Genomic DNA, 15,733 nt, shown 5'->3' on the forward strand with positions numbered 1-15,733 from the left:
TTTTATACAGTACCAATCTGTATCTATTCTTTTCTGAAATGGAGAACTGAATAATGAGGGAATCATTTTGTGATTCATTTTATCCTTGATTTGCAGTCGCGTTCATTTCTTGCAGCAGGAGGTAGAGAGCAACAGTGACTAGGTTCATTCTGCAACACTGCTGCAAATGGCTGTGGGAACTTAGACAAATCATGTAATACCGACTTTGGTATGGCCTTATGTCATCCTACAAAGCGCTGAACGCTCTTGACAGGTTGAAATCGCATTCCTTTTCAGACTGGTGTGTAAGCTTCCTTCTATGCTCTAAACTGCTCATCTGCAAAACACGTATGTCTGTCCACATCCCCAAACAGAGGTCAATATTTGACATTAACGTAAGATTCTTGTATCATTGTGTGTATTTTATTAATTGGTGTTACCCTGTAAACCTGCCTGTTGACAGTGCTCTTAGCAGAGTATGCACTGAAGCAGGAGGAGATTTTATTCTCCCGTGGGAATTTACTTAATTCTTGCAAAAAATCTAATAGCGTGAGTTCTTGCATTATCCTAAACAGATGATGTCCCAGGAAAGCTGTTCGGCTTTCTGTTACGTCCTGTGGCCCTTCCACTGAAATACAAGTATTAACTCAGCATTTTGCTATTGCCTCCAGCATCGCTGGGAACCAGTCATATCTCCTTCAGCATCTCACTTGCCCCCTCTCTCACATGGGAAAAACACTTTAAACTCTCCTGAAGAGAAGCATTATTTAGAGCTAGATTTAATTATTTCTTTTAAACTAACATTTTCCACTCCCTTAGCCTCTTTCAATTCAGTATGTCTCTGCCTTTAACTCTGTTTCAAAACTTATGTATCAATATAATGACACACAGATGTTTCCCTTGGTCAAAACCCTCATCAGAAGTCTATTGAAGAATTTATCTGTTATCTTCGCAGGGACTTGGACCATTCAAAATTTTTGTTTTAAAGAGATCTGAAGAAACAATGCCACTGATGCAGATAGGTTAGCTTGGTCGTGTGGGTATAAGAACATGTTAGAGGAGTTCCAGTTCAAAATTAAATTCCCCGCGTGGAACAAACCATGCATCTGATATACTCCTCCGAATCCCACTCGTGTCGTAGAGTTAATATGAGCTCATATAGACATGTACAATTATAGCCTCCAGTCTTAGTCATACTGGGATTTTTAATCCCCTGGATACCGAGACATTTTCTCTTGTACAAAGCAAAATCTCCTTATGAACCAGTTTCCCATGACATGGAAAGTTACTCGGTAGGACTGTTAATAATTTCAGTCGCTGAGAAAAATTCAGCTAAAGGTCAGGGAGCTGAATTGCTGCAGCTCCCTTGCCAGGTCTGTTTCCTAATGCAGCATGTCCTCCAAACCCCCTGGGCTCCCCTAATTCTGTCTTGTCTTCCTTCTTGGAGGAATATTCAATATGGGCACTGCTGTGCATGGAGTCTCCAGTGGTCAAGGCTATGGGGGTCTGCTTATGAGAAAGATGACTTTGTTAAGAACAAAGCTCAAACAGACTTTAACTGGAATACCCTTATTTGTCTTGGGAATATGCAAGGATAAAGATTTTGAAAGGGAGGATGGGACATTACCAAACCTGAACTGAAAGGCTTGATTCTGATCACATTATCGGAAGTATAAATTAGAAATAATGCCAGTAAAGTAAACCTTCAAGCAATTTAGCAGATAGGGTTCAAGCGAAAACCAAGGCCTATATTCTGGATTTAAAGCCTCGGGATGTGAATATCCACCACTTGATCACATCTGGTTGGAGTATGAGCTGGCAGATGTGGGGTGGGAAGGGAAGAGGGCTAGGTGGGCCACACAGTTGGAAAAATATCAAGGGACAGATAAAAAAACTTTCCTTCCAGCCTTGCTTGCAGCAGAAAAAGAGACTTGACATTCTAAGATATTGTCTCTGGACATTGTATAAAAAAGATACATTTGAACCTTTTACCAGACTGTTGCAATTGATTAAAATTGTTTTTAACAACTCTGTGTGTTGGAGTGGAGTGAAGGAGTAGTTGTGTGGTTTTTAAAAAAAGATTCTATACCATAAAGAGAAAACAGATCACAGTTCATTTACATTAATTCCTTTTTTCTTCTTCCCCATAGGAGAAAGCCATGCAGAACAAAACACAATAACTTTTCTTAAAATAATATTTACTATATTGAATTCCTTATCAATGTCTGCTTTTGTATATCTTTATTCATCAGATTACAGATGTCCAGTAGCCCAATGATAAACATCAATCTTAATATTTTTAGATCTAGCTAAAGAGAAATGATGAACACTGCCAGAGCTCATTTACATTAGGCTGAGCAATAGGAACCTGTTTCCAGAAAGAAGTACTTGCATTTCCTTGGGGTTTTTTGTTACTTTCGAGGGATAAATTCAAATCAAATAGGGGAATATTTTTTGCTATTCCCTATCTGCAATAGCGTGGAAAGCTTGGTGTGAAAGAGGGGAGGAGCACCTGGGGACAGTCTCTGAAAATACCCATAAATTCCTCTTAAAGACCAAGTTCAATCCCAGAACACACAAATTTCTCTACTCTCTCCCTCACCTTAATTCATGTCATTTTTCTCTTTAAGGAGCAACAGGCATGAATCGCTTGTGACCTTTTGTTTTCCATATTCAAAAATATCAAATTGCACTGATCTGACCTATTGATAGTAGTGTGACTGAAAGACACGTCGATGGTAATGCATCTGTGTAATGTCTGGTACTCCATTGGCATTTGCCGGGAGCAACTGGATACACAGATAAAGCTATTTAAGAGAGAGAAATTATTGATTACCAAGAAATAGACAATTCTCAGCTTTAGACTCATGGCTTTTTCTACATTGACGAGAAAATTATTCTTTAGGGAAGGAAAAGAGATGTTTGTCCATGTGTTTTCCTACTTTTCCCCAAGAAGGAAAAAAGAAATGATTTGGGGGAGCCAGTGGCAAGCATTGACTTAATAATTAGAACATACTTAAATTTGTTGCATAGACATGGCCATTTGTTTAGGCAGGAACAATCTTAATTTTAATGCCAATATTTGTTACAAAGGCCTGACACTGGTGTAAGAGCTTTGCAGTTTTTTCCAGGTACAACCCTATAGGCAAAATAGATGGGCTTCCCAGCTAAGTTAGCTGACCAAACCATTGCTAACTGGTTTTTTTGCAAAAATACTGATTTATCCAAGCATTGTAAAGATTTGAATTCATTAAAATCAAACGATTTTGATCATCACAGATTTATGGCCAGGCCTTTTCTTATGGGGATGTGAAAGGCGTTAAGCCGTATTCTCAGAGGTAGTGGGAGCTAGCATACTCCTTAAATGCAGAAAATAACAGCTCAACCCCATCTCGCTCTTGCGCAGACTTAACAACAGGGATCAGCAAGCTGAAGAGAGAGGCCAAGGGCAGCTTGTGGAAAGTTTGCTTTGCATCATCAGTGCAGTAAAACAAATGAGATATAAAATCCAGGTGCAAATCACATGACAGAGAACTGTATTTTTATGCTTATATTTATTTATGCAGTTGTTTGTGGTGCTAGTTGGCATAGCCTGAGCAACAGAACTCCAGTCTGTTACTCGGAGGTTGGGTTTTTTTTCCCCTCCACATCCATAATCACTGTATAATTTTTTTTAAACAAGTCTTGAGACAATGATGTTGGGAACTGAATTGAAATATCTTTCTTTTCTGCTGTCAGCCTGATAACGGGTGTTTTTCTCTTCTTGGAATCAGCACCATGGTCAGAAATTTCTCTCTTCTCTTTTGGGCGATTGTGATGGTATTTTCGCATTGCAGCAGGTCTTGCACTGATCTGAAATGACACAGCATTTCTATATCACTTCCAAAAATGTAGAACATCTCTTTTTTTGCAACCGTATAGGGAAGAAGTGGGCTTATCAATATACACATTTGGAGAAAAAAAAAGTCTCCAGGCTGACAACTGCAGTGGTGAGCTTTGACCTTCTGCAGTTTCAAACGGCCGATTTAATCCCTTGAATAAGGCTTGACATGGAAAGGCTGACAGGACCTTAATTACAGGGTCACAATACTATAATTATCAATAGCAAAGTGAAATAAACTCTGCTCGTCCAGCCTAAAACACTTAATAACCACTGGAATTCTTTCACAAGTCATTTTGCCTTTGCCTGTAGAGGTAGCAAAATAGAGAAAGACAGGACTTTCTGCTTCAGTTTATATAGGGCAATCATGATAAATGGGTTTCCTCCAGAAACACAACATTACAATTCTCTTCCTTAAGCATCCTCTGAAAACCTCCTTTTAACTTGGGAGCTCCATCTGTTCAGCTTCTTACACTCTGATATGTTTTCATCTATAAAAAAGTCCAAATATTGTGAGAAACCAGTCGAGAGAGGGAACAGCCATCCGAATCCCAAGCAACAACGTGTTTTGGTTTGATACCAAAGGCAGAAATTGAAGCTAGATTTTGGTTTCCAAGCTGCAGCTGATCATTGGGTACCAGGTGTTTTCATACACAGACTGCTCCGAGCCTGGCAGGGGAGCATTTTTTTGTACTCCGAGAGATCTGTTTTCTTGTCAAGAATTATTGGTTGGAGTTAAAGCTCACTGTCTGAGCCCTGCAAGGATGCTGCAGATGTGTTCTTCTTCCTGCAAGCTGCTTTCCATCATGTGTAGCACGCTTGACTTCTACATGCAAAAAAACCAACCAAACAAAAAAAGTTTCGCCAGGTGAAAGAGGAAGATAACTACCTTAAACTCTCTTAGGATTTCAGTGAGCCCTTTCTCCCTTTAACAGCAATTTTTTAATAAGTCTTTGTTAGGTCACTTACAGCTAAAACACAGGACATGAGCATTCATTTTGCTTTTGGCAGCTTTTGGAGGCACACACCACTCCGGGGAAAGTGCGGCTGTGCTCTGGGCTGCTGCCGACACATCTCCAAGGAAGCCTCCAGTCATTGCGACGATGCACCATTGCCTGAACTAGTTGGGGCACAAGGCTCCCGGCCAAGAAAAAAACCGAGACCCATAGCAATTGCGTATGATCACGGTAGATGGGGGGGGGCTTATTCCTTTGGCGAGGTAGGTCTGAGCAAGTCGGTCTTTGCAGATGTGGGAGAAAAAGCAGTTTTACTTGGCGTCTTGCTTACAGCATCTTTTTTTCCTTCCCGCCCCTTCCCTTCTAAAGCTGGCATAGTATATGCACATGTTAATGTTTGTATCAAGCTGAATAGTTAATGTGCCTGCCCTGGGAAGACGAGCAGGAATCTGCATGCTGAAAATGGAAATTTTACTTTTGCTTTTTGCACAGTGCCTTGTCTGGATGCTTTTGTTGATTTTTTGATTATTGCTTGTGGTTTAATGAAAAGAAGTGAAAGAATCCTGCGAGTCCCTTTTAATAGTTCCAGATTTGAGAAATATTCTGAACTCAGCAAGCTTGATCATAATCTTCCAAAGAATTTCAAGCTCTTGTCCTGCTCTCCAGGGAGCCAGCAGCTCATATTCTGTTCTTTCTGTGCCTTTCTTTCTGAGTTTTCCAGCTTCAGTATGTAAAAATGTTAGAAGGAAAAGAGGGTGCCATCTTAAGCCTCTCCAAGTTTTAATATTTTGTCCTTAATAGCATTAGATTGCTGTTCAGCAGTATATAGTATTAGACAAGCTTCTGACTGTGAAATGCGGATAATTAATTGAAGCTTTAATCCTTGAGTTATTAGTGAAAAGATCCACACTAACTGGAAGTTTTACAATCATATTTGTATTTTCTTCTCCAGGAATTTGACACTCCCCCCCCCCCCCTTTTTTTTAAACCTTCTTCCTCTTTGAAGGCTTTCAAATGAAATCTTCAGGATGGTTTAAATAAATGATATGTTTTACCCACAGTTAGAGGCATGCACACTTGGAATTGGCTCAAAACATTTGAAAAAAAATGTAATGTTAACTCAGATATTCTGCCTCTGTTAAAGATCAGGGAACACTGTAGAAATGGTATATTCTCAGCCTTTAGGCTATCACATCATTTGTTGCCAGTTCTTTTTGTTTTAGTTTGGCTGATCTATCAAAAGGACAAAAATGTGTCTAACAGATCTCTGTTAAGAGTTTTAGCCAGCGTATCTCCTTACGACGTCGTCTCCTCAAAGCAAGGCTGTCTATTGGAGTAGTTGAAATGTTGACAATGACTCGATTGTGCTATTAATTATCTTCATGGAAAGAAAATATGGGCTAGTAAAGGGCCCTAGCAAAGGGCCTCTTAATCTTACAAAGGAAGAGCAGCAACTATTGGCTGGAAATCAAAGCCACCCTTCACTTTAGAACAAAGGGATTAAATTCTCATACCTGCACTACTTAATCATTGCAACAGTCAAACCAGGGAAGTAGATCCTCCACCTCTTAGACATTTCAGATGAATGCATGTATCTTCCCCTAGAAGATATTCAATACTTGGTCCTAATCTGGGAAAAAATGGACAGGAGATTGTCTGTATAAGACATTAAAATAGATGTTCTAACAGTACCTTTTAACTTCTAAAACATAGGGATGAGTAATCTGTCTGCACAAACATTTCCAGTACTACTCCCATCAGGGAAGTTCCTTTGCTGTTAGGACATGTCTCCATCATAAAAGGTTATGGTAGATAAGAACCAGATGCTGCCTGTCTTCCCAGATTCCTACTTCTACCACCATGGTCCAAATGACCCTTCCTTCAAGTCAGTCTTTCAGGAGTGAATTTACTGAGGATTAAGGTGGGGATGGGTTCTCTTCCTCTCCTCAGTACATTAGCTTGAGCTAACAGCAGCATATTCTCTTTGCCGTGTGATGTGTTCGTGTTTGTTCGTGTTTTTACAGTCACATCGCACTCCAGTTTGCAACTGGATTTTTTCTGGTTTCTTGTTATTCTGAACTATACTTAAAAAGGCCTTTCTTGAAAAGTATTTTCTTTGGCTTCAGCTCTTGGGCTCTCGCTAGAATCATGTGGACTCCTGTAAAACGAAGGGAGTGAACTTACCAGCTGGCCTTTGTCTTTCTTCACCAAACTAGAGTTGGCATTTGCTAAAAGTTTTTGTGTCCTAGGAGGATTCACAAGAGGGATATCATCTAGAGAAATTCTGAAAGAGAATGAGTTCTGCATTGTCTATTGCTCAGCATTGCCAAGAGAGACAAATAACAGTGGAAAACCCACACATGCAGGCTCTTCAATTAGCATGCTGATCCAGCACAACTGTTTTGTTGTGCTTCATCAATATGCAGATCACATCTTACCTTCCCCTAAAGCATCAGTGGAGCTCAAAGAAAATTATTAAAACCACCTTGTACGAGATGAAAGTTCTGATTAGGTTTTGTTTCAGGTGCGAAACCTGCTCCTGGGATCTGCTTTGAGAGAGTCAATTCTGCAGGTGATCCTTACGGCAACTGTGGCAAAGACTCCAAGAGCTCCTTTGCTAAATGTGAACCCAGGTAGGGCCTCTCCCTGCAAACACAGGGACAAGGCAAGGGTGGTGGGAAGAGGGCTTGTAACATTTACAATTATTTAACTAATTTTTCGGTTTGTTTATTTCCTTCAGAGATGCTAAGTGTGGAAAAATTCAGTGTCAAGGGGGAGCAAATCGACCTGTAATTGGTACCAATGCTGTTTCCATAGAAACTAATATCCCGCTTCAGGAAGGTGGCAAGATTCTGTGTCGTGGAACCCACGTGTATTTGGGTGATGATATGCCCGATCCTGGTCTTGTGCTGTCAGGAACCAAGTGTGAAGATGGAAAAGTAAGGTTCTGAAATACTCCCAAACAAGGAGAACATCACTGCCCTCATGCTGCAAAGTATTTTGTGCTAAACTGACTGGGTTTTGCTTTGGGATTTTTTTTTTTCCCCACAAAAGAATTGTTTCTCATGCTCACACTGAGTCAGATTTTTACTCCCTTCTTCTTTTGGCCACTGTTCTGGATTAGAGATTTGCAGATGCAATGCAAGTTGCCTAAGTTTATAACCGATTTTTTGAGGACAGTCCCAAGTATCTGTCCATGTAGGCTAGAGGTTTTCTGCAAAATAAGTACAGCAAATATGTTACAGGATCGTTGATGAATTTCTGAGGAGATTCACTTTCCCAGTGTCTATGGCATTGCAAAATTGTCATTAGCTTCACTTTAGGTTTCAAAATGTATTATATCTGCTGATAATGGTTCCCCCCTCTTTTTTTTTTTTCTTGCAGGAAAAGGTCTCTCTCTAGGCGCTATTAGAAAAATATAAACCCATTGGTGTTCAGCCACCAAAAGTGATTTTTGCAATCATATTTTGCAAAATGTGAATTGTGAATTATCTGATGTGAACGTAGTCCAAATTTCATATGGCTGTCTCATTCTTAGTTTTCTTTTGTGAGAAAAGGAACAGAGAAAGATGGGAGACAGCCATGAGTTTACAGGCAGGGAGGAATGGAAAGGAGTCCAAGAACTATTGAAATGATGAAGGTTTCCATACCCTCAGTGGATTACTTGCAAAAAGGAAAAAAAAAAAAAAAAGTGCTTTGATAATTTGTGGTAAATTCAAGCAAGCCTCTGAATTTCTGAATGCTTTTGAATTATGTTGGATTATCACACTGCATTGGGAACAGGTTTAAAATACGTCCCTAGTGAAACGACAGTTCTGTTACAGGAAAACAACCCTTACAACATTTCTAACTCAATCTGTTATAAAACGTCTTTTCAAAGAAAATTCAACGCTGGGAAAGCACCCCATTATGTTTTACTAATGAGTATTTAATCTTTCTAATCTATCTAATCATACACATACATACTATAGAATACACAGGCTAATACTTATGAAATTGTATGTTTTACTCTGAGGACATTAGTGCGTTTGTATTATGGATTAAGAATATGAATTTAAATATTCTTGAGTTTTCTAAGCTGCAGATACACAATTTGAAATGCAGCCATTTTAATGTGATCAAAATTCTGTGTGCTACTGCACTATGAATATTTGAATTGTGAATACTGCTGTAATCAGACCATATTCTCTACATGCGTGCATGTTGATGCCAATTCACTCTAATTTCCTTTCTATTTTTCCTTCTCCCCAGGGGATAAGTGCCCTGATTAAGCATCCCTGTCGTCTCCTTCAACACTATTCCCTGCTTAATGCTAATTATTGTGACTGACTTCTAGTACTACTGAACTGAACTGCAGTTAAACATGAGCAAAATTGTGCAGTGCTTTTTTTTTGCCTTTTTTTTTTTTTTGGTCAACAAAGCATAGTAACAGTTACTCCAGTCCTAATGTCTTCTTTTTTCAGTTTTGAGTAGGATAATTTCTCATTACTGACATCTTCATCAGTCAGTTGTTTGTTTGATGATATTATTAGATGGTGCTAATCTTGCTTTACCTCAATTTTCAGCTATATTGGCAGAGTAAAGTTTACCTGTAATGACTGGAAAACAAAAAAATTTGGATTTTATTACTTTGCATATGCTATTTGTTTACTTCCATTTCCTATAAGATTATTATTACACTTTAAATATGGTTGGTTTATATTTGACACCAAAAAAATTGTTTAGCTTGGGAAAACTCTTAGAAAGGTCTCAGTTTTGCTGAAGAACAATGATGAGCCCGTATATATCAATGACCTCAGTTAAATATTCAGGCTCTCCTGGGTCCAAGTTCTGTAGTAGCATGAAAAAGTATGGCACTATTGATATAAACAGAACTACGCTAATTTACACCATGAGGGGACCTGAACCTTTCATCGAGGAACTGTCTGCTGCTGTGAAGACATGAATGCAGTCAGATCCGGTGCGTGGAAGAATCCTGCTCAGTGCATTCCTAGCCCTGAAAAATTCAAATTGCTGGTTTTTAAATCGGCTGAAAAAAAACCCCAAACCCCAGTGGCTCAGCACTAGTTCCACTTCAGTGAAACTGTGAGCGTTGACTTACACAAGCTCAACGTATCGACCGAATATGAATTATGTCTGAAATTCGGTATTGGCCAGGAGGCCGATCGAGAGCAGAATTCAACTTCCACAGATTTGGACCTAAAAGACTTACAAAGGCCTAAGAAGATGACACCTAATTCTGGTGTCCTTATCTTTTTGTCAATTTAAGGTGTCAATGCAGCATGTGTATTGGGAAATCTTTAACTGCTAAAAGAACCATTGATGGATGAGGGAGGTAGAGAGGAGCATGATGCTTTGTGAGCACCAGCAGTTCTGTCCCTATTGAAACTCCTTTTCTCTTATTTTGCAGATTTGCCTTAATCGCCAGTGCCAGAATACAAGTGTTTTTGGTGTACATAAATGTGCAACAAAGTGCCATGGACGTGGAGTAAGCATTATAGGAACGCTTTTTTTACAATCAGGCAATAAACACTGGACAATAAATCATTTTATGTAATAGCTCTGGGATCTATGATTGTTTGTAATATATCAGTCAAAGTCACTGGAATACTATTTTCTTATGTATTTCCATTTTCGGTGTCCCTTATACGAACTGCAAGAAATGAAATTGTTTTTATTTAACAAAGAAATATTTCTCAAGTAGTAATTATCTTGTTCTTAATTAACAGTCTGTGATAAAAAGGAATTTCGTCATCCTCAAAGCAATTTTAAGTCTAACCGTCCTTCATGAAGAATTCGCATTAACATTTCAAAAAATACAGTTTCTGTGTGGATACAGAGAAGTTAAAATATGCATTTGAATTGAGAGTCAAATGGAAAAGCATTTCCGAAAGTATTAAAATAAAGTAAAACCATATTGATGAGTTTCATGGTATGAAAGTGGTGCAGAATGAAAAATTTTATTATATCAGTTAATAATATCAGAGTGGTTTGAAACCTAATTTATATTATGAAAATGTTAATCATGTCAAGCTATGCCTTATTAACCTTGATTGCTGACGATCTGTTTGTTTCTGTGAAAAGCTGTGGCAACCACATTGGAAGAGCCATAGGAAATTCTCTGCCCTCTCCTGAGAAGGGATTTTAATTTGCTTTAACTTATTTTATCATCCCGCATTTGAAAACCTGTGCAGTGTCGATGGTGCTGCGTGTTATCGTTGTGCTGGAATGAGCACCAGCTTAGACTGGCATCTTTATGTCGGTACGATGGAGACCCTCTGGTGACTCCTGAGTAGCAAAAAATGACCCTGCGAAATTGTACATGGGAACTCCTGTAGTGCTTTAATTTAAAAAAATAATGCTTAACGAATCATATTTTTAATTATCTTGCTCTCTTTGAAAAGTCTTTTTTTTTTTTCATTTTTCATGACCATAGCCAGTCTAAGCTATGTGAATATTTTAATACTCTGCAGACGCAGCCAGTGTAATCTTTGTGAGAGCCTGCCAGCTGACCTTGCCAGAAAAAATGCATATTTGCAAACTCCTGTGAACTAACTAGTGTCTTACTGAGACACCCATTTATTAATCTGTTGCGTGGTTTCTCCATGGTGGTGGTAGATCGGTGATGATGAGTGTTAGCACAGAATTTAGGACCATATTGACAACTAGCCCTAAGCCCAAAAACTTTATTTAAAAATCAGTTTGAGCATCTACATGTGACTGTGCCATCTCTCTCCAGTGCAACAACGTTTTTGGCCCATTCAGTTCATGTATTCTGTCGATACAGCATGGAGCTTTAGCCTCTGTATTAGTCACATAGCCACTGCTTGGGTGGTGGAATTGGGTTCCACCACCCAAGGTGGTGGGCTTGGGTTTTGGGCTTGGGTGGTTGGCTTGAGTTTTTGATTTCCTTGCAAAAGGAAATCAAAAGCAGCCGTTCTTTTGATGGGTGTCTGGGGCTGTGGGACCTCCTGAAGAAAGAGCCATGAGTCTACCGGCTCCTTCTGCTCCGTGCTGCGGGAACAGGCTGATGTTAATGATGGGCTCCAGTCCTTTGGAGCTCTCGTATTCTGCAGGGAGCATTTGGTAAATCAGGTCTTGCTAGTTGTTCCTTAGCTCAGACTAAAAGCACCAGAACACTGAGGACTGTATCTTTATAGACAGTGCAGGTGTGATATCGAAGGGAGGGTTTCCTCAGCCCTGATTCCAGTTGCACATGTCCTTCCAGCAACTGGTTCATCTTAGAGCTGGGGGATCTGAGCAGTGGAAAAATCAGTATGCAGGCTAGCGCAAGCCCTTGATGGATAGGAGTGTTTGAGTGGGCTGACAAAGCTTTACAGCGTTAACAGCGTAGAGAGGCTCTTGTTCCTATGAAGGCAGAAGGAACAGAAGTCAGAAAGCAGATAATGTTGCTGCTGGAGGCAAAGAGCAAATAAGACTTAAGAGTTGTGTGATTATCCTTATATTATTGAAGTTGTCAGCCGGTGCAACTCAAACGATTACCTGCCAAATAAATAATGCTTTTTTAGTATCCCTGTTGCTCCATGGTGTCTTGCACTTCGAGTTGCCCTATGCCATCTTAGTCGTGCCAATAGGCAGATACCAGTACATCTCTTTTCTTCTCTAAGTTTTATTTCTTTCAGATGTGTCACTATCTGATTAGGAGGCCTTATCAGCCACTGCTGTTCTCAGATGTATAGAGTAATCCTTTTCATGTTAGGTCATTTGTCTTGTTTTCCAGGTCTGCAACAATAAAAAGAACTGTCACTGCGAGGCTGACTGGGCCCCCCCCTACTGTGACAAGCCAGGGTTTGGTGGCAGCACGGACAGCGGACCAATTAGGCAAGCAGGTTAGCAGTAATTCATGCTTTACTTGTTGTTTCCGTGATAAAGAGCGGAAATACAAAGTGTTGTCTTGTAATTAATGAGTTTACAAGATTGGGAAATAAGTCGGCAAATCGAATAGCTTAATCCAAACGCATTGGCACCGACTCGAAAATTTAGTGAAGCAAAACCAAGGCTAGCTGAGTGTATCAATCCTTGTGCATAACTAAAGGCACAGTGGTCCGGGTGGGTTCTCCTTCCTTTGCCTTCCTTTGCCTTCCTTTGCCTTCCTTTGCCTTTAAGATATGTGGTCAAGTTGAGTAGCTCACTGCAATAAGTAGGAAATGGTATTGATTTAAGCTGAGGATGGGGAGCTAACTCCCACCCTTGAGCTAATCCTGTTGCCATGGTAGATGAATGTTGCAGTACTCTTGGATTCACCTTGAGATATGCCAAGCTCCTGCCTTCTCCACTGAGTGTGTCAGGACAGAACTACCTCTGAGTGTGCCAGGACAGAACTACCTTATTGTACACATAACCTGCTTCTGTAGTTGTGCGCCTACTGGAGAGTGGATATTGCAATGATTAGAAATGCAAAATTATTGCATAATCAAAAATCAAAAATATATTTGATATGGTGCTTCTAAGGAGAGTCTTTTGTATTGTGGAAAAGAGCAGATTTCTGACCCTATCAGATTAAAACTACATTTTATAGATAGCTTCCACACATTTACCAGAAGTCACCCTCACATATGACAGTAGTAGGAGACGTGCATTTTCTATATATTGTATTTCTATTTTCCCTCATTCGGGCTGCAGAACACTGGCTATAGTATCTTACTTCACCTTTGGCCAACCTCAGAAAGAATTATTTCTACACATTGTGAATTTTATAGCATTTGATAATCATCATATGCCAATTTTTCTCCAGAGTACTGTAACTTTAGTGACTTCCATAGAGATGTTTCTGATTTATGTCTGAGCAAGGGACAGGACAAGCAGTCTACTCACATATACATATATAAACTAAAACTTGCTGGAAAATGATCTGCATGTTTTCATATGAATAATGCTATTTGAAACCCAAATGGATTGTATTCTCTGCATGCCAGATCCTGCAGTGAACTGTAATACTGGATTTATGACATCACAGTCATTTCCATGACAAAGCTTCACATTATGATTTCACTGTTGAAAGATCTTTTTTTTTAAATACCTACCAGTCAGTAAGATAGCAAAGAAACTGTGCTCAGGCACTGAACAAGTGTGATTACTTGTGTGTTAAATGTTTTCTTTTAAGATTTGCTCTAAAGCGTCATCGTCCTTTTTCAGCTTACCTGAAAGCTAACTATCTAGGGAGCTACAAAATATATTATAATAATGTGCTGCATAGACAACACTAACTGGAGAAGACAAATATAGGACATCTTTGATAATTCTTGCATTTTGTGTTTTGGAAGCTGACTCTTCAATTTAGCAGAAAATTGTTTTAACAATAGTTTAATACAGTGTGGTAGTTTCACCATTTTTCTCAAAAGACAGTGCTACAGTCAGTAATACTGGGAATAAACAAATATGGGAATTGCTAGAGGACCTAATTTTCTATCGCTGACACTTGGATTTAAACATGAACACTTGATGGGGTGGTTTGGATTATGATCCGAGTAGTTTGCACATCTCTAAATCAAATTACAGAAGGATTAGCTCAATGAAATACTTTCATCTTAGTCAAACAAGGCACATGGTCTCATTAGTATTTAGTAACTGATTTTACCCAGATGACTTTGAATAAATGTATGTATGTGGTTGACACTCTATATTTTTCTTACAAAGAAGCCTTAAATATTTAATAGTTAGGTAGAGAAGTTAATTCATTTAAATTGCATAATCTTATCTTATTAATTTTATTAATCTTTTAGAGGTGGTGAGGGATTTATTATTCCGCGGTGCTATAAGGTAAGATGCGTAGCACTTCATGCCCCATCGAGCCCCACAGGTAGTTTGCTCAGTCAGTGTTGCTGGCTGTGTTCACCAGCATCCGAGTGAGCTCAGGCCAGTAGATGAGAGCCAGCTGGCTGAAAATCAATCAGGATAAGACCGAGACAGTGATGATAGGTTACCAGAGCAAAGATTAAAGATGTTTCTCCTACTGTGGGAGTGTGCATTTTTTAGGTCAGCAGTCCTGAAGAATCACAACATCCTCTCCTCCAGGCAATGATCATATCACATATCCATAACGATGCTTAGCTCTTCCTAAGAATAAGGCTTTCTTTCAGCTGCAAGTCATCTAGTCAGGGTTCATCTCACTATTGTGCCTCACTTAGGTCCCAGCAAGGTACTTAAAGCACTCTGAAAACTGGAACAAGTACAGAAGGCTGCAGCCCCTCGCTAAGCAGAGCATCCCTCTGAGAGCACACAGCACCATTGCTGAAGGCTTTCCTTCGGCTCCTTGCTTGCCTCCAGATTTGACTCGACAGCCATCTGGGCTGGACCACCGTAGTCCAGATTTCAGACTGTTTCCCCAAGGCTAAAGCACAATGAAACCCTTAAAATGTGGTTACAAAGGAGCTAGGGTTACTACTAAAGTTTGAGGGACAGAATGTTTAAAAGTTTGCACTTTACCAAGCCATGATCTAGGCATTTCTGTCCCTTTTCTCTCCCTCTCGGCCCCTGTCTCCCTCCCACCCTGGCAGCAGGCAGCCCATGAAGAAGGTGCCAGTCGGCATTGCTACAGCCGTCACTCTGTGGGGGCCTGGATGAGGCCAACAGCCCATGCACCTTATGGCCCCAGGTGACAACCTATTGCAGGTGACAACCTAAGCAGGACCTGAACATAGCTGCAGAGAGAGTACATGGAGATGTTCATGTTTGGACCCAGATATCTGACTACAACTGACTACAAGGGACCTACAACGTTATATTTTGACCAATTTTTCCCCAATGTTAAGTAACTTTAAAACAGAACAAAATTCAAGCATCAGGCTAGAAGAAATAAGAGTTTACTAATCTCTAATTCATAGTTTATTCACTTCACCTGCATTGCAGCTAGAAGCCCGGGCCAGGCAGCAATGTCCTGCTCCATCCACATAACGCA

At 39.8% G+C, this 15,733-nt stretch overlaps 1 protein-coding gene across 3 annotated transcripts in view; it reads left to right on the forward strand.

Moving 5' to 3' along the window:
- The window catches only part of ADAM12 (ADAM metallopeptidase domain 12), a 188,676-nt gene that overhangs the window by 162,236 nt on the left and 10,707 nt on the right, over positions 1–15,733 (forward strand). For all 3 annotated transcript variants that reach the window (XM_075504351.1, XM_075504350.1, XM_075504352.1), the window contains 4 exons: positions 7,340–7,448; positions 7,556–7,754; positions 10,226–10,303; positions 12,557–12,665. In XM_075504351.1, the coding sequence (XP_075360466.1) occupies positions 7,340–7,448; positions 7,556–7,754; positions 10,226–10,303; positions 12,557–12,665 (495 nt within the window). The remainder of the gene's footprint in view (positions 1–7,339; positions 7,449–7,555; positions 7,755–10,225; positions 10,304–12,556; positions 12,666–15,733) is intronic.

This window comes from Mycteria americana, chromosome 6 (assembly GCF_035582795.1).
Source record: "Mycteria americana isolate JAX WOST 10 ecotype Jacksonville Zoo and Gardens chromosome 6, USCA_MyAme_1.0, whole genome shotgun sequence".
NCBI classification, from domain to species: Eukaryota; Metazoa; Chordata; class Aves; order Ciconiiformes; family Ciconiidae; genus Mycteria; species Mycteria americana.